This window comes from Saccopteryx bilineata, chromosome 10 (assembly GCF_036850765.1).
Source record: "Saccopteryx bilineata isolate mSacBil1 chromosome 10, mSacBil1_pri_phased_curated, whole genome shotgun sequence".
NCBI lineage: Eukaryota > Metazoa > Chordata > Mammalia > Chiroptera > Emballonuridae > Saccopteryx > Saccopteryx bilineata.
The window spans coordinates 57,136,984-57,162,566 of NC_089499.1; the positions used below are offsets into that span (position 1 = coordinate 57,136,984).

Genomic DNA, 25,583 nt, shown 5'->3' on the forward strand with positions numbered 1-25,583 from the left:
AACTGAGACAATGTTGACACACCAGTTCACCTCATGTGCGCATCTTTGGGATAGGGGGGAACTGAAGGACATGAAAAAAAAACCCATGAAGACATGGGGAGAACTTGTAAACTCCACATGGTGGCCTCACCCAGGAATCAAATTTTTTTCTCATCAATATTATAACTGACCCTGGTTAGTTTGCTCAGTGGTAGAGCGTCGACCCAGCGTGTGGATGTTCGATTCCCTGTCAGGGCACTCAGGAGAAGCACCCATCTGCTTCTCCGCCCTTTCTCCCTCTTGCTTCTCTCTCTCTCTTCCCTTCCTGCAACAATAATAGCTCGATTGGAGCAAGTTGGCCTTAGACATCGAGAATGGCCCCATGGCCTCCTCCTCAGGTGCTAAGAAGAGCTCAGTTGTTGAACAATGGAGCAACGCACCAGATGGGCAGAGCATCACCCCCTAGCGGGCTTGCTGGTGGATCCCAGTCAGGGCACATGTGGGAGTCTGTTTCTGTCTTCCCTCCTTTCAGTGAATTTAAAAACAAACAAACAAAGAACCACTATAACCAAAAGAGGTTGAATGAAATGATGTTATTTAAGGACCTGCTGTACTGAGAAAAGGCAAGCTCAGGAGGGAGCTGGGTACTGGTGCCCCTTTGGAAAGATCTAGGACCTTCCCAGGTCAGCACTACCTGTCACACCAGTCTATTAACAAGCTCCTTCGGGCTGGGAAAACAACAACAAACCAGTCCACTCTCCATAAGCTCAGCCTGGGGGAAACAGATGGATGCCTGGAAGAGGGCTGGGAGCAGCTTCCGGGAGGAAGGAGGCTGCAGGCCAGGTCAGCGTGACTGGCAGTGGGGCCCTAAAAGCACTGATCTCCTCTTGGGGTGTCTGAGTGGGGGAAGAAATGTTGGGACCAAGGCAGGATGGATCCGTCTTATTTCTGGGGAGAGAAAATCTGGCCCAGGAGACCTCTCTCCTGGGGTTCCAGGTTGCTGTTCAGGCCCCATTAATTTAGCCACGGGTCTCGGTTCAACTCCAGTAAAGGCCCCCAATGAAAAGTTTGGCAATACAAACCAAAAGCCATAAAGATGCCCACACCTTGTGGCCCAGAGGCCTCCTCAGGGGAATTTACTGAGAGGAAAGTGTGGAACAGAAGAGAAAGGACAGCTCCTGAAGGCGGTGACTCATCGTGGTGGTGTGCACACTCAGGTGGCCTACATGGAGCTCAGTCATGCCAAGGGAGTCCATGAATCAAGGCTTGAGTGAGAAAGGGGAGACTGCTGACCCTCAGCACATCAAGGCAGTGCCCTCGTCATGAACCCAAACCCATGGGAGGGTGGTCCCAGAACCTGGGGTAGGATTACAGACAACTTTGTTCAATTCTCCTTTAATAAAGCTGAAATGCTTTTGAAACAAATAGTAATGAAGTGAATAAATAATACGGGATCCAGAAGCACTTGGTGCTTGTGTCTCTGGTGGCTCTGGGAAAGCCCAGCTCCCAAATCAGTGGCCACAGATTGGGTAAAGATGCCTATGAAAAGGGTGGCCAGGTGCCAATCCTGGGCTGGGGAAGGACCTGTGACACTAGCTCTGGGGGAAGGGCAGTCATCTTGGAGGCCTACTCAGGATCCTGGGCAATGATTGGCCAGCAGAGAGCTGGGAAGGGGTCTCCTGCATTAGCCCTGCCTTGGACCTGAAGGAAGGGCAACATGGACTTTGGAGCTGTCTGTGGCTGCAATACAAGTTCCCCTTTCTTCTGATATGGCCAGAAGCCGCATCTCTGTGTGTAGCTACACTGCTTGCCCTTTGGCTCTGATATGATTGGGATTACACAGGGGGCATACCCCTTCAGCAATCTGGGGAAAGAGCCTCCCCAAGGAGCCCAGTGAGCAGGCTCAGGCCCCGTCCCCACAGAAGGTCTGCTCCCTTGGGGTTCAGAACACAGGCCCAGCCTGGGAACCACTATATAAGGAGGTGAGGAATGTGGGAAAGAATCCCAGCAGCCAGCTCCACCTGCCCAGGGGACAGGCAAGGCTTCCCTGCAGAAACAGCCCTGAGCCAGGCACTGCAAACCCAGGCCCTGTAAATCCAGCCCTGGACTGTCAGTGGTCTTGCTCTGTAGTCCCTTGAATCTGAACTCCATGCACATATTGAGGCCTGAGGAGGAAAGGAGCCCAGAACCTGGTGTTCCCATGGCTGAGGCAGAACTGTGGGAATGGCAAGGGGGCAGATGACCCTGAGTTTAGGAGAGGGGGAGCAGCTCAGGAAGCAGACTGCCACTGGCCACAGAAGCCTTGACATGGCTTTGTGTTTGAGGGATGCAAGATAGCAAGGAGGCAGTATAACGAGGGTGCAGGGGGAGGAGCCTGTGAGGTCCCTGGCTCCTGCAGAGCCTTTGGGTCCTTAGAAGCATCGCAGTGGCTTCTGGGGAAGAAGGGGGAGCTCCATGGCCCAACCCACTTCACTCTGAGCAGTGTCACTGTGGTCTGTTTTATGCAATAGGCTCCAGTTCAACTCTTTTGTCATATACAAGGGAGACTGAGCCTCAGAAGAGAAGAGATGGTTTCAAGTCCCACAGGTCAGCACCAGATCTCCATATTCAAAGCTCTTTCTAGTATGTAGCAGTGGCCGTAATAGCACTTCATTATCCTCTAGGACCCTCCCAAAAAACATGAAGGATACAGAATATGTCCCACACCCCACCCTGCCACCCATCGTCTGCACTTAGGGACCATAGCCAGTGACCAACCAACACCCTCCAAATGCTGGGGTCGCTTGGACATCCTTTTATTGGTGTTTCCCAGGGGCTGCTAGTGTAGAGTCCCTGGACTGAGGGGCCAGGGCTGTGGGGGAGGGGTGGCAGTCCCAGAGGCAACAGGTGAGCAGGTGAGTTCTGGCATAAAAAAAGAGTTCTTGGGAAAGATTCCTGCATCTAGTTGTTGGCAGTGCCGAGAGGAGTGGTGTGCACTTCTCAGCCAAAGACGCTCTTGGCAGGTCCAGCTTTGGGCTTCTCAAAGACAGTCTCAGTGCCAGTCCGGGTGCGGCTGAACACAGATGGAGCAGTGGTGCCAGCTTGTTCTGTGCAGAGGATGTAGAGGTGTGCTCAGGGACCCAGCCAGCTTCCTAGGGAGCGAAGGTCCCTTTGTGGGGAGCCACCCTAGGAGCCTAGGAGCTCTGGACTCTTAGGGAAGGCACACAGGACCCCCTCCCCACATCCTGCCCCCTTCCACTAACACACATCTGCACCCCTCCCTTCCCCAGCACCCTGAGAACACTCACCACACTCCTGCATGACCTGGTAGGTCTTGGACTTGATCGCCTGGTTCTTGGCCAGGTTCCCTCGAGCCCCCTTCAGGTCCTCCTCCTTCACAGCGGGGCGCTTCTTCCTGACGGGGTCTTCCCGAGTGCCAGCCTTGGAGAGCCCAGAGTCCCATGGTATAACCTGAGGCCTTCAGGCTGAAATCCCTCTTCTCTGATCACTGAACTTAAGCCAATTCCAGGCCCCATTCTTCCAGGAAGCCTTCTTGACTATACATCACACCCTGTGTCCCCATGCCGAGTCTCTGCCCTTTCCCATAGACTGGGAGCTCTGGGGCTGTAGCTGCTGTGGCCTCACACTGCCTGTCTGCCTGACCAAACTCAAGCTTGGGCATAATGGGCAAAGGAGACAGAGACTGGCTTTGAGGCTGACTTCCAAGGCTTTTGGTGAATACCATACCTGCTCTCTGAGTGGTGTCAGGGGGTCGGTCCCTTAGGTATTGCCACTCTCTTCCCAAACTGCCAGAACTCACTTGGTGGGCTTTGGGGTGGGACTGGGTTAGAGGAATCTGGTGCTCCTACAGTCACAGTCCAGTCAGCATCCACCCACGCAGCAAGCAGTAAAGACAACCTCCCCTTAGCAGGCTGGTCTGTCTGTCCCTCCAGAGCTGGGGATACCCAGACTCAGTGCCTACTCTCTCCTAAAACCCCAGGTGTCCAGAAGTCCAAGGCCTTGCTTCTTCCTATGCCCTACAGGGAGGTGCAGACTCCCCAGTCCCTGAGCCTCAGCTGGGCTCCTAGGACAACATATCACATCCTTGCACAGAGATACATCCTACTGGAGAGACAGACAGAGTTGTACACCCACAGATCCAGCCTCACGTGTACCCACAAACACATACACCTACAAATGTGCACAAACTCCACACACTAAGTCATACAAGCAGTTTCTCCACACAAAAGCACATGCAGAGAACTTGAAGTATCATACACACCTTCCTTAGCCCTCCTAAAAAACCATGGAATACCACTAAGCCCAAGCTAAACAGAGGTCCCTCAGGGTAAGCTGGACAGAGGGCTGTCCTCCCCAAGCCCTGCCCTCCCAGGGGCTGCAGAGCCTCCTATGTTTATGCCTGGAGCTCAGCTCAGGACACAGTTGCCAAAGATGATGGTGTCCAGCTATCTGCCCACCCCCAACCTCTACTGCACCAACATGCCCATGCTGGGCCCTCTTACCTGGGACATGGTGGGTGCTGTGTCAGTGCTGCTCCGAAGGCCCCTCTCTGGCAGGCAGTAGCTAGTCAGAGATCTGAGCAGTGGCCAGCCCTCTGGAGCTTATATAGTCTGCTTGCCTGTCTTGGAAGTCACTCCCCCTGCTCCAACAGGCTCTCCGATGATTCAGGTCCACATAGCCATGGCTTCAGAGTTTATTCTCGGGAGATGATAGGGGTTCACTGAGCACTTCTGCCCAGGAGGCTGCAGCGCTAGTGACATAGACAGCTGGGGGACCCTGTGCCCTCAGGAACAGCTGCTCTACTTTCAAGTAGGAGGTGCTGGGACTGGCAGCGACTTGTGTGTTTATGAATGTAGGTCCTGGAATGTGTGTGGCAGTAGGAGCTATCCATCTGCGACAGCCCATCCCAGTGTGGGGCTGTCCCTCAGGAAGGCAGGATCTGGACCAGGCTGGACCACTTTGAGCTTGTTTTTTGTTTTTGTTTTTTAATTTTTTAAAATTAATTTTTATAGGAACAGAGAGAGAGATAGGGACAGACATACAGGAACAGAGAGAGATGAGAAGCATCAATCATCAGTTTCTCGTTGCAACACCTTAGTTGTTCATTGATTGCTTTCTCATGTGCCTTGACTGAGGGGCTAAAGCAGACCGAGCGACCCCTTGCTTGAGCCAGCAACCCTGGGAACAAGCTGGCGAGCTTTTTGTTCAAGCCAGATGAGCCCACGCTCAAGCTGGAGACCTCAGAGTCTTGAACCTGGGTCCTTCCGCATCCCAGTCCGATGCTCCATCCACTGTGCCACCGCCTGGTCAGGCTTGTTTTTAATTTATTCATTTTTAGAGAGGAGAGTGAGAGGTAGGGGAAGGAGCAGGAAGCATCAACTCTCATATGTGCCTTGACCAGGAAAGCCCAGGGTTTCGAACCAGTGACCTCAGTGTTCTAGGTCAACGCTTTATCCACTGCACCACCACAGGTCAGGCCACTTTGAGCTTGTTTATCTTTCTCTTCGGTCCCTTCTCTGGCTTCCAGAGGAAATAGACTTTCCATCCTGCTTAGCAGCAGGGCCAGAGCTTCCGGTGCCTGCTTCTCTCCAGCTTTGCTCACTGTGAGCGCCCTGAGCCCTCATGGTGCACTCAGAGCACACATGACCCCTGGTTCACAGATGGAGAAACTGAGGTCAGGGGAAGCCTGGAGAACTCTCCATCTGGGGTTCTGCTGATGCCTTTGTCCTTTGTCTGATGCCCAGGGCACATTTAGCAAAGGAACGAAGAATACAGGGCATAAAGTGCCCAGGAAGGACCAGGAGGAAACCATGCTTTGTGGTAAGGGTGAGCTGATGGCAGGAAACAGAATGAAGCCTCTGGCCGAGATCAGGTCACTGAAGGGCACCTGGCCTGAGGATACTTAGGTTGCTGAAAGAGGGTGGGAGAGATTGAAACCCATTGCAGGTATTGAGCTGTAGAGAGAGGGACTGGCCCAAGCACTCCCTTAAAGGTCACTTAGTTCTCCAGGGCTAGATTCTAATACCCCTATCCTTGAAGGGAAGATCCCCCCCCGAAGGCAGGACTCTAAGCCTGGGGTGGGTGTGGACAGTAAATGTGATATTATTTTTATCCTTGAAGGCTCCAGGCAGACGAGACCTAACCAGGCACTGACATTTGGTTATCCCAAATGCCACCCCACTGCTGTCATACCTCAAACCCCACCTAAGTCCCCTCCTGCTTGATCCTAACCCCAGAATGCCAATGCAAAGACCGCCAGGCTCCATCTGAGACAAGTGCTGACACAAGGAATGCCTTTGGATAGCCAGGGGCGTAAACCCAGGATTGTGAACAGGGGCAAGAGGCACTGAAGGCAGGCCTGACCTGTGAAGGCCCAGCTCCCGGGGTGAATGCTTCAGCACTGCCCCCACAGCTGGCTCTGCCCCAGGAGGCAGGCATCTGTCTGCTAGCCTGTTGCCTCAGGGACAGGATATGGGATGTTCACGCCTCAAACACCGTGTCCCAGCACCACTTGCTCCTCAGGGGAACATACAGTAAGTAGCTTTTACTCACACCAACAGGGAAGTGGAAATGGCAAGAGTACGTACGTTTGGTTTTTTTCTTAGCAGATTTTGGTCCCCACATCTGCTCTGAGGCAATGTAGGTTTATTCCTACTGTTTCCTAGGAAGAACCTTCCAACCGAGTGGGGAAATTTTCTTGACCACCTACTAAGCTGTTTTAACTCCAGAGAACACACACCAACAATCACAAAAGGGATATTTGAAAAAAAAACAAAACTGTAGTAAGATGTCAAACTTTATTGTAAACCATTTTACAATGTAAGGACATTGACTTCCCTTTCATTTCAAAAATGTGTTTTTGTGAATCATAACATCATTGATTAAACACCCCCACCAGGCAGAGTGGAAGTAGGCCACAGTTTGCTCACATAGGTCTGACTTCTAATAAATTTCATGAAAAAGAAATAAATTAAACCAACCCACCCACCCAGGAGCTTAAGGTGCTGACAATGGTTGGAGCAGAAATACCTCACCAAGAACAAAGCCCCTCAGCTGCCAATGTGTTTCAAAGGGTAAAACAGAACTCTTGCCTCCTAGTTGGAAGTGTGTGAAACTTCTAAAAGCAGCCCTACCCCCTACACGGTGGCTGCTCTGGCTGTTGGGAAGTTCCCAGTGCCACCTATGCTGGCCTGGCTGCAAAAAGGTCAGTGAATTGCAGTCTGGAGGCAGAATGGGGGTAGGCCCGAGGCACCCTCAGACAGGAACTCTGGGTGGCAGCCTACAGGTCTGTACTGCCCAAAGGAAATAGGGTTACAGTCTGCACTATTCAGTTCTACCTCATCGGGTTATGTCCGTTACAAGAAACTTGTTCACGACCTTGACTTACAAGTTTCTGTCATGGGTGGCTTGGCCAAGGTTCAGATTTTGACAAGTGAGATGGACAATGCACAATATCCTATGGTTTCTCAAGCACAGTGATGCTCGCCATGTGGCTGAGTGAAGAGCTGCACCTCATAAGGCACCTTGGAGCAGGTGGTGAGGAAATTTGCCCGGGGAGGGAGGACAGCTCTGGAAGAAGTCCTGACAGGCCCTCTGCACCTGCTCTCTCTGGGCAATGCTCTACAGGGAAGATCCCTGCGATGCAGGCCCACGCCCACAGTATATAAACTCTGTGTGTCTGTGTGGATGCACACACACTCAGGAGGAGGGTAAGGCCAAATACGTGAGGCCACACTGTACAGGCCCATAAAGCACAAAGCCCTGTATGATTAGACATCATCCCCTAGTTACCCAGCTACACAGCTGCAGCGCAGAGACTGAGCCCTTACTGAAAATCAGGGTACAGGGAGAAAGCACCGCTCACTCACAACCTCTTTGTCCCCCAAACTTACAAGCCAGCAGGAGCTGGGATGAGCCATGAGATGAGCAGATCACCCGAGCCCTATATAACCCAGTTTTCATCTTTCACAGACTATGGCTCCTCTACCCCATCTCCAGTTTGGAAACATTAGGAGCTCAAGACTGAAAATGAAGCTCTGGTTCTGAGCTAGCTCAGGAAGGGAGAAGAAACATCTGTGGGCACAGGTTATTCAAATCAAAACGAAGCAGGAGTGAAAAGTAAGGAGATGCCATGAGGGACTGATCAGTCCTGGTCTTCCCAAATGCCAACTCCCTAGTGGGGAGATACCCACTAACACAGCCAGGGATAGAAGAGGGGTGAAGGGTGTCCACTGAGAGTAGATGCTACATGAGAGAGACGGATTTCAATCTCACAGGAGGCACCGCCCTGCCTCACCTCTTCTCTCCGGCCCCAGATGCCCAAAGGCAGAGTCACCTCCTATGGTAGCTGCGGGTCTCAGCTCCCCTCAGCCCTCTGGTTTGTGCACTCCTGGAGAAGATGGGCTGAGAAGGCCTCTGTAAGGCTGGCCCTCATGTTAGAGGCAGAGGACAGGCCTAGGATACCTGGTGTAACAACTAGGCTCACATGCCACAATTCAGATGCAATCTTCTTAAGTGAAACACATTTTTATGTAGGTCTGTCAAGGTTCTGGGTGACGTGGCCTCCCTGCTCCCTTCTCCCCTCCAGCTCACATCTCTGCAGTGTGGTATTCTCTTCCTAAACTCCCATGGCTACCTCTGGCTGTGACTAAGTCCTGAGCTGTCCCAGTCAGCCCAGTCCACTGCCAGTCAGCAGACTCCCAAAGTGGTCTGAGCCCAAGGAGGGGACAAAGCTTAGCAGTACCCTGTCCTGCCTGTGGATGCATCCAGCCGACAGCCCTGGAGCATGTGAAAAACAGGATCATTTGGTCAGGCAGGAGTTCTCCAGACTCTTGTGCAAAATAAATGGACAAGGTAATGGGCCCAGGGCAGCCTGGCCTGTGGCTGGCTCTAAGAGGCTGGTTCTGAAGGTTGCACCAGTGGGAGGCCAAGAGGCCAAGACAACATTTTAAAATGCAGATTTGGAGGCTCTGAAGAGAATCAGGGAACAAACAGGAGTGGCCTCATAGACTCAATTTCTGGACACAAAGGCCTCTTGGCCTCTTTTCTTGGTAGCATTTAACTAAGACCTCCACCCTGCCAGCAGGAATGCCAAGGAGCCGCCGTGACAGGCACGGGGGCACTGGATCCTCCTGTGGCCCAGCTGCCTCCTGCTCAGGCCTGGCCTTTATAGAACCACTGGATTTGCTGACTTCAGAGAGGACCCATCTCCCATCCTACAGGGCTCACTCTCTCATCTCATCGTAGATCACCTAACAATATTCCAAATACAAAACTCTCAACTTTTTCCTCCCACCAGTTCACATCCCACGGAAGGCAAACAAACCCATTTCTTTGGGGATTAAAAAGACTTTTAAATACAATAGTATGAAAATATAACTTAAAAATATAAAAGTCAACGGCATACGGAAGACTTAAAAAATCTGTGTTTGCCCATTAGTCCCATAGGAAATAAACACATACTCAAAAAACATTAACACTGTGACAGCTCATAAAACCGGCTCTAGAAATCAAGTTATAAAAGCCATTTCGAATAAGAAAGCACTGTGGTTCCAACTTTGTCAATGAGTGACTTTCGGCCCCGAATGTGTTACGCTTCCACTCCCCAAGGCTTGGGGAGAGGCTCTCCCACAGTCTGTGTGTGCGTGAGTTTCTTCCTCCATGCTACCAGCCAGACACAGGACAGGGCTTCTGGGTCCCTCACAACACCATTGGGACAACGAACGAACTAAATGCCTTGCTTGCATATTTGGTCAGTGTTTGTAGTGCAACTGAGTGGGGACCTCCAACTGCCACGGCCCCCTTGGCGCTGGCTCTTCCTCCCTCTCTCAAGTCACAGTCGTCTGGGAGTGGGCAGAGACGGCGAGAGGATGGAGGTAGAAGAGGAGGGCAGAGAGAGGTGAGAAGGAATGATGCTGCAGAACAACCGGTGGCCTGGCAGCAGGCTGGGCCCTGAACCGGCCCCCACACAGGAATGTGTCAGACAGGCAGCCCGAAGCGGTGCTTCTTTTTCTTCACAGGCTTCAGGGGGGTCAGTCTGCGGAGGTCCTCCTCCATGTCGGACTCCTCCATCTCGTCATCGGCTGAGATAAGGATCTGAGGCAGCGGAGAGGCATGGCCCTGAGTCACTGCCAACGGTGCCTTCTTCCTCTGCCTTCCCTGGACCCCAGCACGGGGTGCAAGTCCCTCCAGGAGGCCTCAGTCTCATCTTTCTTTAGTAGAACATGATGGGAAGATCCCTTTCCAGAATGAGACAAGCTGGCTCACTGCAGACCCACCCACGGGCTACTGAAACCAGAGCTGAGTCAACCCACCCTGCCCTCTGCTACTGCACCCCCCTTCTCCAGCCTAGCTCCAGCTGGGACCAAACCCCTGTTAGAACTCGGCAGAGACTTGCAGTACAAGGTCACCCTGGCAAAACAGCCCAATCTTGACTCATGGAGTCACAGGCCCCTGAAGCTTCCTCAAATATAGCAAATGCAAAGTGAAAAACCCCTTCCAGAAGAAAGAGAAAACATCTGTGGGGCACACACAAATGCAGGAGGACTTCAAAGTCGCTGCTTTGAATCAACTCTGTAACTTCTGAACACAAACAGGCACTCTCTGCTTTATGAAACCCTGGAATGACTTGGCCATGCAGCCAGGGCACCCAGCATATCCACACACTCACTGCCCACCTGCCTGGCTCCTCAGACCTCTGAGCACGAGGGAAGGACTGGGACAGCCCAGGCCAGTATGTAGAGGTCCAACACACACCTGTGTGTGGGAGACTCATTCTACTCACTGCAGGGGCAGACTTACCACTTCTCCCAGGCCACTCCCTTTCAGGGCTTCTTGCCTCCAGTCTTGGCCCCCTGATTAAACACTCTCTAGCTCCCTACTGCCAGCACGCAGGCCCAGCTCCTCAGCCTGGATCACAAAGCACCTCACCCATCTGGCTCAGTCCTTATTTCTTATCATTCTGTCCTATCCTCTGGAATACATGCTGCTCCAGCCATAACGAATTTTGTATCATTACTCAAACGCTAAATCACATGACCACAACTACTCATGAGCAGCTGCTTCTGCCTATAACACTGTCATTCACCTAATGTTCACTGAGCTCTTACAGCACGAGGGGCCCCAGCCAGATTCTACAGCTTACACTCTGTCCTACCATCTATTCAGCTTTCAAAACTCAATCAGGATGCCCCACAAGACAAACACATAGCTCCAGGGTCCTCATAGGGCTCTGTCAATGTCTCAATCTCAGAACTTCTAGCAGAGCATCACGATGCGCTGTCCAGGCACTCGCCTTCTCCTCATCCCCAAGTATGAAGGCTTCTGGGAGAAGACATTTTCCCAGCCATTTCTGAAGGCCCCTCGCAGACACTGGTCAGCACAACGTGGGAGCTGAACAAGGGCCCTCATGGGGCAGCCCCCTACCTCATCCGCAGCACAGAAGTGTGACTTGAGTGCTGCAGCTGCCCAGGACACACAACCTGGCCTCATGCTCCTGTTTATAACCAGGAGTCTCCCTCAAGTCCAAACCTTTATGTTAGGAAACTTGGAAGTATGAGGAGATGAGGTTCCCTCTTGGACATCTGGCCACCCCCACATTATAGAGGTTTCCAGCTGGCTCAGCCAACAACTCCCTTGCTCATTAGTGGTGGGCAGGGATTCCAACACCTTAATGCTTAAAGGTTAATGATCAGGCCCATGAGAGTCCTTGCCAGCTTCCTTGGAACAAGGTAGCCACTCCCTTTCCTGTCTTTCTCCACTGGCGTAAGGAATGTGGCAGGAAGCTTACACCCACCAGGTGATCCATCTCCCTGCCTTGGGAAGGTCCATGGGATAACAGGAACAAGTCTAAGCTGGATGGGAGCTGTCAGCCTCCTCTCCCCTCCCTGGCTGGCATAACCACGAGACTAGAGACACCCTCGGGTCAGCAGCACAAGGGCCCAGCCTTACCTCAGACTCTGACTCCTCATGGGATGCGGCCCTTCGGTAGCGGACCTTGCTCCCATTCCTTGGGTCCTGGTTGGCTCCCCTTTCTTCCAGTTTAGCTTTCGTCCTCCCCTTTCTCATGAGGAAATTGTCCACAACCCAAAACATTAAAGCCTGTGGGAGGGAAAGTACAGGTTATTCTGGGATAAACCATATGTGAAAGCAAAGCAGAGCAACCCCCACGTCCCCATCCTTCCCACGCCATTCCAGGGCACAACGTCCCGAACTGGGAAAGAAAAATCTTATTCAGTCCTCCTGCTGTCTATCCGAAGCTTAGAAAGCAATTCCTAATCTCTATCTCCTTTGCCTTCTTATCAGAGAAAATGCTAACCTATTTATCCCAAGGGTTTAGCGGTGTGAACTGATGGAACAGCCTGCCTTGGGCCTTGCCCCAGCCATGGGCAGAGCGGGGCCTGAAATCAAGGTCTTCAAACTCTCGGTTCACTCCTCCATGGTCTGGCCGGGTAGCATACTTTGCCACGTCTGTCAAACCCAGGGTCCTGTATGGTTTCTTCCCCTAGTTCCTAACTTCTAGCCAATGTGCTCCTTTTTCTTGGAACTCTGGTCAAGAACAGACGACTGGGGGTGAATCCCTAATGATCCTAATCTAAAAGTTATTGTAACACAAGGGGTGGGACTCCTTGGCTGGAGGTCACCTGGCAGGGAGGGCAAGACAAAAATTCCCAGGACCCTCCACCTTGCACAGGGGCCCTGGAGTAGGGATTGCCTGGTGAGAATGCAACCCTACCATTTCCTGGTCTGGGCTGGGGATAGGGAGGTAGCAGGTGCTCACACAGAGGAACCTGAGAGCTGTGTTTTTTCTGTCAGACTCAGAACTTTGAATAGGAACACAGGGAGGCAGGAAACAAAATGGGATAAAAATTGCAATTTGGCACTGACATTGACAAAGAACGGGACAATCAGCATGACGATGGCCAGTTTCAGGTCTGGGTTTTCAATGGGATTCAGTAGGGCCACCTGTAAAGAGAAGCAGATTCAGTGAGGTGGGGGAAAGCTGTAGAGAAAGTGCTTGAAAGGAGGGGTGGAGGGAAATTCACCCACAAGGCCCTGAGAGGGGACTTAGCTTAGCTTAGACATTGACCCCAGCACCTCACACCCAGGGCCACACAGTCCCCAGATCTGACAGCTAGTGAGGGACCCCCTTGGAGACCACTTGGAGCAGTTAGTGCTCCCTGTGAGGAGGACTGGTGAGTGAGGTCATTACAAACACCAGATACTCATTAGGTGCCGGACCACTTTCTACCAGAAATCCTGCACCTCAACCACCGCCTGAAGGACAACAGCTCTAAAATGCCTTGGTTTATTTTCTTAAAAAATAAAACTCAGCCACGAATAAAACCAAAGAATGACCAAGCTACTTGCTTCAAAAAGCTCTTTGGCTGGTTTCAAGTGGGCATGTGGAGGAGTGTGGGCAGTGCAGGCTTATCTGCTAGTGCTGGGGCCAGAGGGCAGAGGGTCAAGGGCTGAGGTGAGGGCACCTGGGGAACAACATGTGACCAGCTGCTGCCTACAGCACCTAAAGTCTTAGTTAAACCACTGGCCAAGAGAGGTGTGTGAAAAAGACAAATGCAAATGTAAAGAACACCTGAGAGACATTTACAATTGTAAGGCCTGAAGGCTAGTATCAGACAAGACTGGATTTTCATTGGATTTACTGTATTTCCCCATGTATGAGATGCACCCTTTCCCGAAATATTTGGGGTCTAAAACGGAGTGTGTCTTATACAGTGGTTGTAGATTTTTTTTTTACTTGCATTTCCCACTTTTTTGCACTTGTTTTTGTGCTCATTGTTGAAGACGGTGATTCATCATCAGACACAGATGAGGACAAGCTAATGGATGGGAGTTTTAACAGTGATGAGGAGTTTTATGAATTTTATGAGGAATAAAACGTGAGTTCAATAACTTTATGTAATACATTTCTTTCCAAATTTTGGGCCCCAAAATTAAGGTTTGTCTTATACATGGGAGTGTCTTATACATGGGGAAATACGGTATATATTCCACTGTCCTCATCTAGAGCAGATATCTGTATAATTGAAGTGGACAATAGTAAATAAAAAATGGAGTAGTTACTGTTCCTGATAGGTAGCCAATAATTATGATATCAGATCAAATTCAAGGTGTATTCACGGAATTAAAAAAAAAATGAAACTGCATATCTGGTTTTCCAACAGGGTTAGGGTTAGGGGGTTGGGGTTAGAGGTTGTTGGGTTGGGGTTAGGGTTAGGGTTGGAGAGAGTGGCAGGAGGAGGAAGCATTGCTTTAGCATCTCAAGGAGCTACTACAGAAGAGGTAAGATGCAAACCTTTTTCCACTGAAGTATTAGGAGGACAATGAAGACGACAGATTTTTCGAACGTCATGATCAGGATGTAAAGAGCACACTGTCCGACCCAGGCACCGCACTGCAGAGGGTCTCCTGTAGGGAGAGTGGGCGCTCTGTGACACGCAGCCCAGACACAGGGATGGGAGTGGGCGATGCCCCCCACCCCCACAGCTCCTGTGAGCCCCCACACCAGAACCCTGGCTCTAGAGCTACTTAATGAGCCCCCAAGAACCAAGAATCACCTTGGCCCGGATGGACAAATGTGGGTGTTTAAAACATCAGAGAATTCCTAATTTGGAGATACCAGAGTGGCATTTCTTTCAAGAGATTCTAAGATATAATTAAAAAGCACTAAAGTTAGTAAGTGCCTATTGCTGGAACTCAGAAGAGCTGGTTCTTTTTGTCCGCTGGCAGCAGAAGCTGTGTTAAGCAAGACTGCTATTATTACCCACTGTTGATTTTTCCATTGACTGTGGTGCTTTCCATCCTCCCCCTTTCTCCCCACCTCCCATGAGTGGCTGATGTTTTTGAATTATGAAGGCAGCCAACGACCTCCTTGTTCATCTCCCACCCCCTTTCCCCACACGCTGTCATTCCTGCTGCCTCAGCCCTGAAAGCGGAAATCTGACTCTGGAGGGATTCAGATTCTATCTGGGATGGGGCACCCCAAAACTCCTTGGACTAGGGACAGGAAGAGAAGTTCTCAAGGCAAGGAGCCATGGGCTGTGCTTCGGAGTTGACAAAGGTCCATCTGTGATCCCATCTGCCATTACACTTGAGATATGGAAGAATCCATCAGTCCAAGTTGGAGGACACTCAGGCTCTGAGGTGCCTCCAGAATGTTTCATAAGAGACTTGATCAAGGGTGGAGGACCGGCCCCTACAGAAAAAGATCTACAGCCTCAGTGATAGGCAGAACTCAAGGGATGGATCCCTGGGGAGCAACACACACCTCCACAGTGGGAAACTCAGGGAAGAGCAGGGGCTGAGGGGAGGCTGCTGGAGATGCCTGGTCAGTTGGCCAGAAGAGAGGCTGGAGAGTACCATTTCAGGGCAGGCAAAGGCCTCAATCCAGGCTGAGAAATAAATTTGGTCCAGAGAGAAATCTCCAACTTCTCATTTGATTCTATGGTTTTTGTAGCAATCCCTGTCCAGGCACCAGTGCCGGAAGCCCCAGCCCAACCCGAGCCTGCTGACTGCACCCACTGGAAGCGAATGCCTTCATGTAGCTGTAATGGACACAACACCAGGCCATTCCTTCCCTTTTCTGGAAAACATTGGGAGAAGTGTGCAGAAAGCATGCAGAAAGACATCACTGCCTCTTCTGAGGTCATCTTATCTGTTTTCACTTCTGGGATAAGACATAATTGAGCCAAAATGTAATTTCAGAAGCATAATCTCTTTTGTAATCCTTTCAGTAAACTACTTGACTTTACTGAGAAAAGTTCTCAAAAACAACAGATCAAATATTTGTTAAAAACCATTAAGATGGGGGATAGTCAGACAGAAAGCACTGGTAGGAAATATCTCTGAATTGGGACTAGAGTGTTTAAAAGTCAACAGAACAAGTGGCAATACTTATTTAATATCAAAGGAAACCGACTCGCTCAGATTATGTTTACTCCATTTGCTCTTTAGTTTCATGTGACCAACAAGGATGAAGTGCTTTCCTCCCATCTGCCTCTTGTCCCTCTCACTGCTCTGAGTTTCAGACCGCAACTTAGCTAATGCTGCCTCTTTTTCATTTAGATGCTTTAATAAGAAAGTTTAAAAAAACATAGTGAAAAAGGAAAAAAAGCAAGTGTAAACTAGTTTCACCCACCACTTTCTCCTGTGTATCCAGATCACATGCAGTGGCAGAGAGATGCGCACCCATGTGCTGATTTTTCTGATTTTTGTTTCATTTGAGAGGCTTGTGTTGCCCATGGCATCTCCTCTTCCCAGGATAAACAAGCCAGGTATTCTTGCTGTATCCTGCTATTCACCACACTGAATATCCTCAAGCACATGGGTGCTTTGTTTTGAATTATTGCCTCAGAATAAATACAGGAATAGGGGCCAAAAGGAGGGAACATGTCTATATTTAGAGAGGCTTCCAGAAGGAGTGTTAGGACAAGTCTACATAGAAAGCCCACAAACCACCAGTGCCCATGGGACAGACCTTGTTTTCAGGGCTTCTGCATGGGAAAGAGCAGCATGGTCATCAAATTGCAGACACCAGGTAACGCCTGGATCCTGTCTCATCCCTCAGCGCTGTGTGGCATTCCCCAAGCCCCATGTTCTTGTTAACAAATTCACCTTCTCTCCTAGGGCCCAAGGGACACCTAAAAAACAAGCCTCTCTTCATTTACCTGAGAAGAGAGCTATGGGGCCTATATGGAATTACTGTCTCAGGTGGATGGGCTGGTTAATAAGTGTGGCAGGAAAAATAATAGCCTCTCAGAGACAGCCACAGCTTAGTCCCCAGAATCTGTGAATATGTCAGGTAACGTGGCAGAGGAGAATTGAGGCTGTGAATGGAATTAAAGTTGCTAGTCTGCTGACTCTAAGATAGTTTCCCGGCATATGGGGGGCCAATGTCATCATAAGGGCACTTTAGAGTAAAAGGAGGTGGCAGAGGTCAGAGGGATATGACATGAGAGGAACTCAACTTGCAGTGCTGGCTCTGGAGATGGAGGAAGGGGCCACCAGCCGAGGAATGTAGGCAGCCTCAGAAGCTGGAAAAGGCAAGGAAATGGATTTTGCCCTTAGAGACTCCAGAAGGAACCAGTTCTGTTGACACCTTGGTTTTAGTCCATGAAACTTCTGAAGGACACAACTGTAAGATAATAAATCTGTGCTATTTCAAGTCACTAATTTTGTAATAATTTGTTATAACAGCAATAGAAACCAAAGAAATTCGTAGAAATAGAAATCAGTAACTGAGGATACACACTATCCTTCTCAACCTCGTATGGGAGGACTCCGAGTGGTCCTTGATGAAGGGCAGTTTTATCTGGAGACATCCTGGTTTGAAGACTCAGGTATCCCAAAGGCAGTGGTAAGACCCAAGGCAGGCCAAATAGGTAGAGGAGGGTGGCATAGACGTAAAGAGTTTTAAACAACCACTGCCTCCTTCCTTTCAATCTACTCTGGGGGACGCAGAGAAAATGTGCCAGGAATAGGTGGTACCATAATGCCTGTGTATTAGGACCAGGCCTGATATTTACTCCCAGGTCACTGGCATGCAACTGGCTGTGAGTGGATATCCCCTGAACTGGTCACTGCATTTGAGTTGAGAGCCCTGCCTTCCAGAAGGGATCTTAACAGCAAAGAAGTATACTGCTCACAAAAACTGCGATATTTTAAAATGAATATGAGGCAATATCCCCTAATTTTTGTGAATAGTATAGTTATAAGCACTATCCTTGGAGTTGATGGGAAGGTTAGGAACCCAGGTTGGCCACAGGTCCCCTTCCCCATTAACTCCCCACCCCAGCCATGCACGGCTGGGTGAGCTTCCTGTGTCACTCAACCTCTATGGGTGCCTATCCTATATATAAGGATGATGCCACTTTGGTCCATGTGTGCTGGGGTCCATTTCTGTCCTCCAAGCTGAGGAGTCAAGGACTCAGAGCTCCTCAGAAACCTTCCCTGGAGCCACAGGAGCACATGCTGTGGCCAGACACTATCTTAAGTCAGTGACTCATCAGGCATCAAGTAACGAGGCTAAGAAAAGCTGTCCCTTGAGCTCATCCCCCCTCAACAGAGACAGAGAATTACTAAGATCTCTAGAAATACCCCAAGCACTCACAGCTAGCTTCATGAATTGGCTCCCCTTTTAAAATGTCAGTCCCTAATGAATGTTCAGCCATGTAGGAGTGAGCAGCCCTTGGGCCCAGGAGAAGGGCATGGGGATTCAGAAGTCCAACTTGTATTCTCTCCCTCCTGAACCGTTCGCACCTTTCATACTGTTCCCACTGAGAACAGGAGCTCCCTCCTCCAACAGCAGGGCCAGCTGTGAAGGTGGAAGAGAACTGTTGTCCCCCTTAACCTTGGGTTCTGAATCACCAGGCAGTGGCAATGCTCGGAGAAGGCACCTCTCACCAGCAGCCCTGTTGAGGCCACATCGAGATGGTTTTCTGGGTATACAGGGTAAAAGGCACTGCGTTTGTGCTCAGAACTGGCATGGAGGTAGCTTCCTATCCCAGTTGCAGCCCATGGGGTTTGACAAGACGTGAGGGGGTCAAAGCTGGGACACCATCCATAAGTCACCTGTTTTAGGTCCTATCTCTCTGAGTGAGAATAGAAATGAGTTTTTCCATGGCGACTGTACATGTCAGAAGCTGGGGCGGGGGGCCAGCCCACAGTTAACAGGTAGCAAGACGACTTGGACCCAGGGGAATGGACCCTCTAGTCCTGACTTTTCAAGCCTCAGTAATCAAATGGCCCCGACATGACATGCAGTAAAAAGGGAGACAGCTCCCTACTAAGCACCTCCCAAAACAAGAACTGCCCTGCCTCCCTGATGAGGTGGGCAGCTTGGCAGTGAGGTGGTCTTATGGTCCTGTATGTGGGGCCACCAGTGCCTTCTGGTGGAAGAGGCAAACACTGTCCACCCTCCCTGCATCTATGCTGTCCCCTGCTACCAAGGCGGAAGCCAAAGCAGTGGAGCGAGCACCTACTGCCTCAGACGTGGGGCACTTTGACATTAGCCCTTCCACAACAGAAGAGAGCCACCAGCTCCCAAAAAGTTTCTGGCCTGGGGATTGTACAGTGCAAAGAGCAGAGCTGCCCCTAGGAACCCCTTTCCATGCCCCATGCAGTGTCCAAGATATGTTACCATATTCGCCAAAACGCAGGGACTCCCACTGCTGCCACTCCACCAAGATGCTGACAGCACGCACACCCACATAGATGAGCAGCATACCCACGGTGGCATCCAGAAGGAAGTTGATGAGGTACCTGTGAGGAGAGGACACAATGGCAGTCAGGTAACACCACCCAGGGAGCAAGAGCCCGAGATGGGCCCTGTGCTTACCAGGGCCAACGTCAGTGATGGTGACCTAGCACTTTGTTGGTCTTGTTCTGGGGGACAGAGAGGCTTTGATAGGCCTATGCAAGAGGCTGCAGTGCTCACCACTGGAAGCCCCAGTGAAGCAGCCCCACGCACCGTGCAGACACTCTTCAGGGCTTGGATAGTTTGAGGGAAGGGTGGAGGAAAGACAAAGACACTTGAAAGATCACATGTGTTCCTGCCAAACGAAGATTTGACATAAGTTGAGTGTCTGGAAGCAGCCAAGGAAGCCAAAAGGAAAAGAGAACTTAATTGATTAAAATATCTGCTCAATCTGTTCATTCTCCAACAGTCCAGCCTACTGAAGACCTCAAGTCAGTGCTACTGAACCACAGCAGCTCAGGAAAATGGCCTCTGGGGTTTCATAGGCCAAAGAGGGCAGGGCCATGCACTTCCAAGCCTGCCATGGAGACAAGTGCAAGTCAGTATTTCTAAAGAGAGAGCTTTACTTTCCATGGAAAAGGCAAGATAATGGAGGAAGGGGAGGAGGAGAGGCAGAAGAGCATGCCCACCTTAACCATGTGTTCTTGTATGGTCAGTTTCCACCTGTCTGACACATACCTCTTTCCTCACCAAGAAAAGGCCCTTGTCTACTGGCCCTCTCTCGAGGGCCCTGTATCAAGAATTTGCTAGGCCTCCTGACCACAGGCCCCAGCTCTCCAAGACAACAGAAGACAAGCATTCACTAGGACTCTAGCTCTCTCGGATACCACGTGGCTCAAAAGCCCCCAGAGAAGCTCCAGATAACACAGACCACCTGCAGTGCTTTTGAGTTGCTGAGGCCTGAGATATTTTATGCAGACTCAGTCCCATCCCCAAGGCCAGGGTTTTGACAACATGCATAGCCTTGCTACTAGAGGGTGCACTCTGCTTGCTCTGTGCTATCAGGGCCTGGAGTGGTGGAATATCATAGGGGAGGAGCAACATTTTCTTCTGCCTGCCCTTCCTCTTTAAAATCACAAGGGGTCACTCTCAGACCAGAGATGCAAGGAATAGCAACTGCTTCTAAAATAATTTCTCCAAGTTCACAGCTGAGCTATGCTGCTCTTAGATACTTACATCTAATTGGTTTCAAGTGGGGCTCACCTATGAGACCCATACTGAAAATATAAGAACACCCAATACACATAAAGTGATCACTGTGCTTTACAGTGCTGCAATTATTTCACAAATTGAAGGCAAAACCCTCCACCAGCAAGATTACTGCTTGCTTTGGTCTGGAACCGAACCTGCAATATCTGAGGTATGCCTGTACATGCGTTAGTTCACTCATTCCCTCACCTAATATTTTTTTGAGCTACAATGTGCCAAGCCCTGGGATAAGGAGAAAGCTCTATATACTCTGAACCCAACACAGGTGAGATACCATGGCAGACAGCACAGTATCGTATGGGCCCAGGAGCCAGACAGGTTGGGTTTAAATCCCAGCTCCATTACTCTTTAGCCGTGAGCTATATAATCTCTCTGTGCCTCAGTTCCCCAACTATAAAATGAGAATAATCGAAGTATTTACATTGCAGGGCTGTAAGAGGATCAAATGAGTCAATTTATGTAGACAGTACCTGCCATATAGTTAAGTAAGTACCATACAAATGTGTTCCTAGAATTACAGCTCCTGAGTCACTGAACCCTGGATGTCAAAAAAGGCTCAATTCTCACCCAAAGCAGCACCCCCAGCACAGGAGACTCCTGAAACCACAGGAAGCAGGTCACCACCCTGTTTGTAAGTTTTTCCTCTTCCTGAGCTGAAACTGGCCCTCCTTCTAGGTCTGCAGACACCCAAGCTGCCCCACGTCCCACCCAACCCTTACTCCATCTGTAAAAGTCACAGGGCAAAGCACTGGTGGACCTGGAATACACCCAAGTGTGGCACCTGCTCTTCCTGAGGGCCCAGTTCTTCTTACTCCCCGGAGCAATGCCTACTCTGCCTTCTAGTCTCCCACCTAGCAGCTCCTGATTGCCAGAGCTCTCCCATCTTTCCAAAGTTTTAATCATAATATCCTCAACTGAACTATTAACATCTTCATTGGTAAGTATTCCTGTGGTTTCCAATGGCACTATACTCATCATCTGATGAAACCTTCAGAGTGATCCTGGGATCTGGCAGGACACAGGACAGAGGAGGAAACTGAGACTCAAAGAAATTAAGCTGCCTTCCCACAGTCTGGCCTCTCAGTCAAGTGCTCTCTTCACCATCCCAAGCTCTATTTTGGGCTTTTTCTCCTCCAGGTTGAACATTCGAGATCTGTCAGCAGCCCCTTCTCCATCCTGGCTGTGATTCAGTTTGTCAGTGTCCCACTTAAAGCCATATCAACTTCTTTTTGCCGATGTTGGGGAGAGTGACGAGGCCAGGGCTGCACCAGGAGTTAAGTTTTCTTGCCACAAGGCCTCTAGGGTACAGAGCTGGCTCTCAGACTATCTCAGCCAATGATATCAAAATGATTATCAGAAGCTGGGGCAGGGGGCCAGCCCACAGTTAACAGGTAGCAAGACGACTTGGACCCAGGGGAATGGACCCTCTAGTCCTGACTTTTCAAGCCTCAGTAATCAAATGGCCCCGACATGACATGCAGTAAAAAGGGAGACAGCTCCCTACTAAGCACCTCCCAAAACAAGAACTGCCCTGCCTCCCTGATGAGGTGGGCAGCTTGGCAGTGAGGTGGTCTTATGGTCCTGTATGTGGGGCCACCAGTGCCTTCTGGTGGAAGAGGCAAACACTGTCCACCCTCCCTGCATCTATGCTGTCCCCTGCTACCAAGGCGGAAGCCAAAGCAGTGGAGCGAGCACCTACTGCCTCAGACGTGGGGCACTTTGACATTAGCCCTTCCACAACAGAAGAGAGCCACCAGCTCCTAAAAAGTTTCTGGCCTGGGGGTTGTACAGTGCAAAGAGCAGAGCTGCCCCTAGGAACCCCCTTCCATGCCCCATGCAGTGTCCAAGATATGTTACCATATTCGCCAAAACGCAGGGACTCCCACTGCTGCCACTCCACCAAGATGCTGACGGCACGCAACCGGAGGATGACATGAGCTTGCTGCTGGGCTCAAGGACTGAAGGACAAAGCCCTTTCTTAACCATCTCCCCTGAAGGACAATCATCCTTCCAGCCTCCTGCTTTGGGGCTACACCCAAACATTCAAACAGATCAAAACCTATCCAGGTCTTACTTAAGAGAAGACCCCTGGGGAGAGAGATCTCATAACTTCTTTCTTAAATCTGGGCCTTGACTAAGTCTCAAAACTACAGTCACCAAAAATAGGGAAGATTAAAGTATCTTCCAGTCCAAATGATCTTAAATACACAATAAACCTCCTTTCAAGGGTCTCTCCAGCCCTCCGCCCCACTCTCCCATAGGCCAGGGCAGAGCAAGGCAGGGCTGGAGGGTGTTCTAGGCAGAGGACAGTGGATAATGCACAGAGGGAGGAGACAGCTGGCAAGGTTGAGAGCCACCAGGAGCAGCCCTCCATGGCTTAAGCACCAAGATTGAGCCAGGAAGGTGGAGTCAGGATGAGGCAGGTGGGCTCCCTTTTCCACACCATCTGCTACGCGAGGCACCATTCAGGTTCTGTCAGCAAGAAGAACGGTGTATCACGGTCCAACTAAGGTTTCAGGCAGACTGCTCTGGGGGCTGTGTGGAAGGCACATTGCATTGACATGGTAGAACAACCCATGGTCTTTGGGTCAAGAGATCAATGATGGTGAACGATGGCTTTGATCCTGAGTGGCTGACACCACAGAGAAGCCCAGTGTGTCCTATTCCAGGACAGAGACAATCTTTCAGGGCATTATGCTGCCCAGCCAGGGGCTGCTTAGAAGCTGGGAGACAGAAGGGGTTAGAAAGCCAAGAAATACTAGTTACATTGATTGGTAGAAAGCCAGTGCCCAGGGCAACTGTCAGCAGGCAAAGCCCTGAGCTCACAGCAGGCACAGGAAGATGTCTCAGAGGGGCAAAGAGGACAAACACAAGCTGTCCCCCACCCACTCCCAAACTAGAGGAAACACAACTGGCAGCAGAAAGCAAGGCCAGCCCACATTTTCAACGATAGGCCAGAGGATATTTGTACTTCACTATGAACAACTTACAGTGAACAAGGGTCCTCTTCTGTGAGATCTGCTAGGTACACATTTGCAAAGTGGATGAATAGCATTCCTATGGCTTGTTTGGAAGTATCTAAAAACCTGTAAAAAATAGGATCAGCACTTGTGATTATACAGACAGGAGGGTAATAACCAATTTGGGGAAAATGTTAAGTCTGAAGTAAGATAAAAGCCTTTGGGAGACCCCAACTTTCAATTACTAGTCACCTCTTCCTGGGGAATCAGGCTTGGCATTTCAGCTACCTTTCAAAACCTTCAGTAACGCTGTGCTGAAATCCCTAAAAGGCCAGGGATTAATAACATACAGGGTGAGGCAAAAGTAGGTTTACAGTTGTTCACATGAAAAATAATAACAACTAATATTCAAGAAATTCTGGTATTCTCCCAACTGTAAACTTACATTTATTACTTAACATCTGGCCTATATTTGCCCCAACCTATATTCTATTTTAAAAAGATTTTTTATTATATTTATTACGTTAACATGAATTCAAGTCAACCTATATTCTTAAACACATTAAACACGTATTTAAAATGTGTTTTTACTATTTCATTTTTTGTTACTTCAAAAGGAAATGTCTGGTCCCAGCTTTGTGATGATGTCCTGGTACCTCTATTTAAAGTGTTCACTTCATTCCATTCACAGTGAGCTAAGTGACATACAAGGCTGATGATACCTGCCCAAATCCAGGACTGCAGAAGAAGCCCTGAACAATGGTCAGCTGCTGCCACTTGCCAGTGGGCTGGGTCAAGGTGGGCAAACTTTTTCTGTTAAGGGCCAGAGAATAAATACTCTAGGCTTTGTGGGTCTGTTCTCTGCAGTACTTCCTCACCTCCGCCACTGTAGCCTCAAAGCAGCACAGTCACTACCATTCCTATATAGTACTTTATTTAGGAAAACAGGCAGTGAGCCTGGGTGGGCCTGCAGGCTAGTTTTTGCCACCCCCTGGGCTGGATAACAGAGTTCCAAAAAGGAAATAAACAAGGCTGTCAGTTTTGGGACACCCTGTGTCATTCTCCCCCCCCCCCCCCGCCCCAGCCTGTTCACACCACAGGACCATGATGATGTGGGGTCTTCAGCTTGTCCTCTGCCACAGACACCTGGAGACAACTTGTGGCTGAAGAACCTTTGGATTGTGGGCATCTCTGTTGGTCCCTTAGGCCAAGCATCCTCAGTTGGGCAGAGCCACTAAAGGGGGTGATGAAAGGGGGCACGGGCATGGGACATTAGCCATGAGGTCTCAGGACTAGGACAGACCTTAGAGATGATGGACCAACCCTGTGGCCAAGGCTTGAAAATCAGTTCCTAAAATCATGGCAAAGTCGGAGTCATGAAAGGGCAACGATGTAAAACAGAGAGTACCTCAACTCTAGGTCCTCCCTAGGTACCCCCCAGACTGAGTTCAAAAGCCAGATTAGAGAGAAACCAGTTGGGGGGAAATAAAAATAAGGATTATACACACCCAGAAATGATGCATTAAAGATTAATCAAGTACGTACTTAACATTTTATAAAGGGGACTTTATCACACTGATCTACCTGTTTTCTCTGGTGGGGAAATGGCTCTTTTGTTAGGGCAGGAGCCAGCCTAAGGCAGCCCAAGAAAGACGGCTTCTTGTGGACACCATGTAGTCCTGAAGGGGTCGCTGTCTCCTTGTAAGTGCTTTATGTTTTGGAGTTTTGTCTACAGAAACTATGTCTGAAGCTTTACCACCATTTTTATGAAAGAAAACTCACTACACAGTCAACCTAGGACCAAGAAACTAGTTTGGGAAGAGGAGCATTTACATGGTGTATTTGGCTAATCTTCAAATTTAGATTATTTTTCCTCAGGCATATAGACTATAGAATCCGAGGACTTAACATAATTTAACAACAAAGAATCATAACTAAAGGAGACTGCAGCACAGAAAGATGTATCTGTGTTATCCTACATTTTCTTTTTTTCTAAAATTCATACTGAATTTATTGGGTGACATCGATTAATAAAATAGTGTAGGTTGCAGGTGCACAATTTTGTAATACATCATCTGTGTACTACATCGTGTGCTCATCGCTCCAAGTCAAGTTCTTCTGGCTTCTAAAACGAGTGATGATAGAATAAAGGTAGGGCTCAA

At 49.7% G+C, this 25,583-nt stretch overlaps 2 protein-coding genes across 3 annotated transcripts in view; both read right to left on the bottom strand.

The window, feature by feature from the left end:
• Positions 1 to 2,750: 2,750 nt before the first annotated feature.
• Positions 2,751 to 4,752, bottom strand: MUSTN1 (musculoskeletal, embryonic nuclear protein 1). The gene is made up of 3 exons (XM_066244548.1): positions 4,482 to 4,752; positions 3,267 to 3,399; positions 2,751 to 3,065 (listed from the first exon to the last, which is right to left on the bottom strand). Exons 1-3 carry the CDS (start codon positions 4,488 to 4,490, stop codon positions 2,959 to 2,961), a joined length of 249 nt encoding a protein of 82 aa, XP_066100645.1. The 5' UTR covers positions 4,491 to 4,752; the 3' UTR covers positions 2,751 to 2,958.
• A 2,005-nt stretch (positions 4,753 to 6,757) lies between these two features.
• STIMATE (STIM activating enhancer) overlaps positions 6,758 to 25,583 on the bottom strand; it is a 62,670-nt gene continuing 43,844 nt past the window's right edge. For both annotated transcript variants that reach the window (XM_066244546.1, XM_066244547.1), the window contains 6 exons: positions 23,452 to 23,547; positions 19,136 to 19,257; positions 14,294 to 14,406; positions 12,865 to 12,942; positions 11,929 to 12,078; positions 6,758 to 10,074 (listed from right to left, as the gene is read on the bottom strand). In XM_066244546.1, the coding sequence (XP_066100643.1) occupies positions 9,958 to 10,074; positions 11,929 to 12,078; positions 12,865 to 12,942; positions 14,294 to 14,406; positions 19,136 to 19,257; positions 23,452 to 23,547 (676 nt within the window). In that variant the 3' untranslated portion in view covers positions 6,758 to 9,957. The remainder of the gene's footprint in view (positions 10,075 to 11,928; positions 12,079 to 12,864; positions 12,943 to 14,293; positions 14,407 to 19,135; positions 19,258 to 23,451; positions 23,548 to 25,583) is intronic.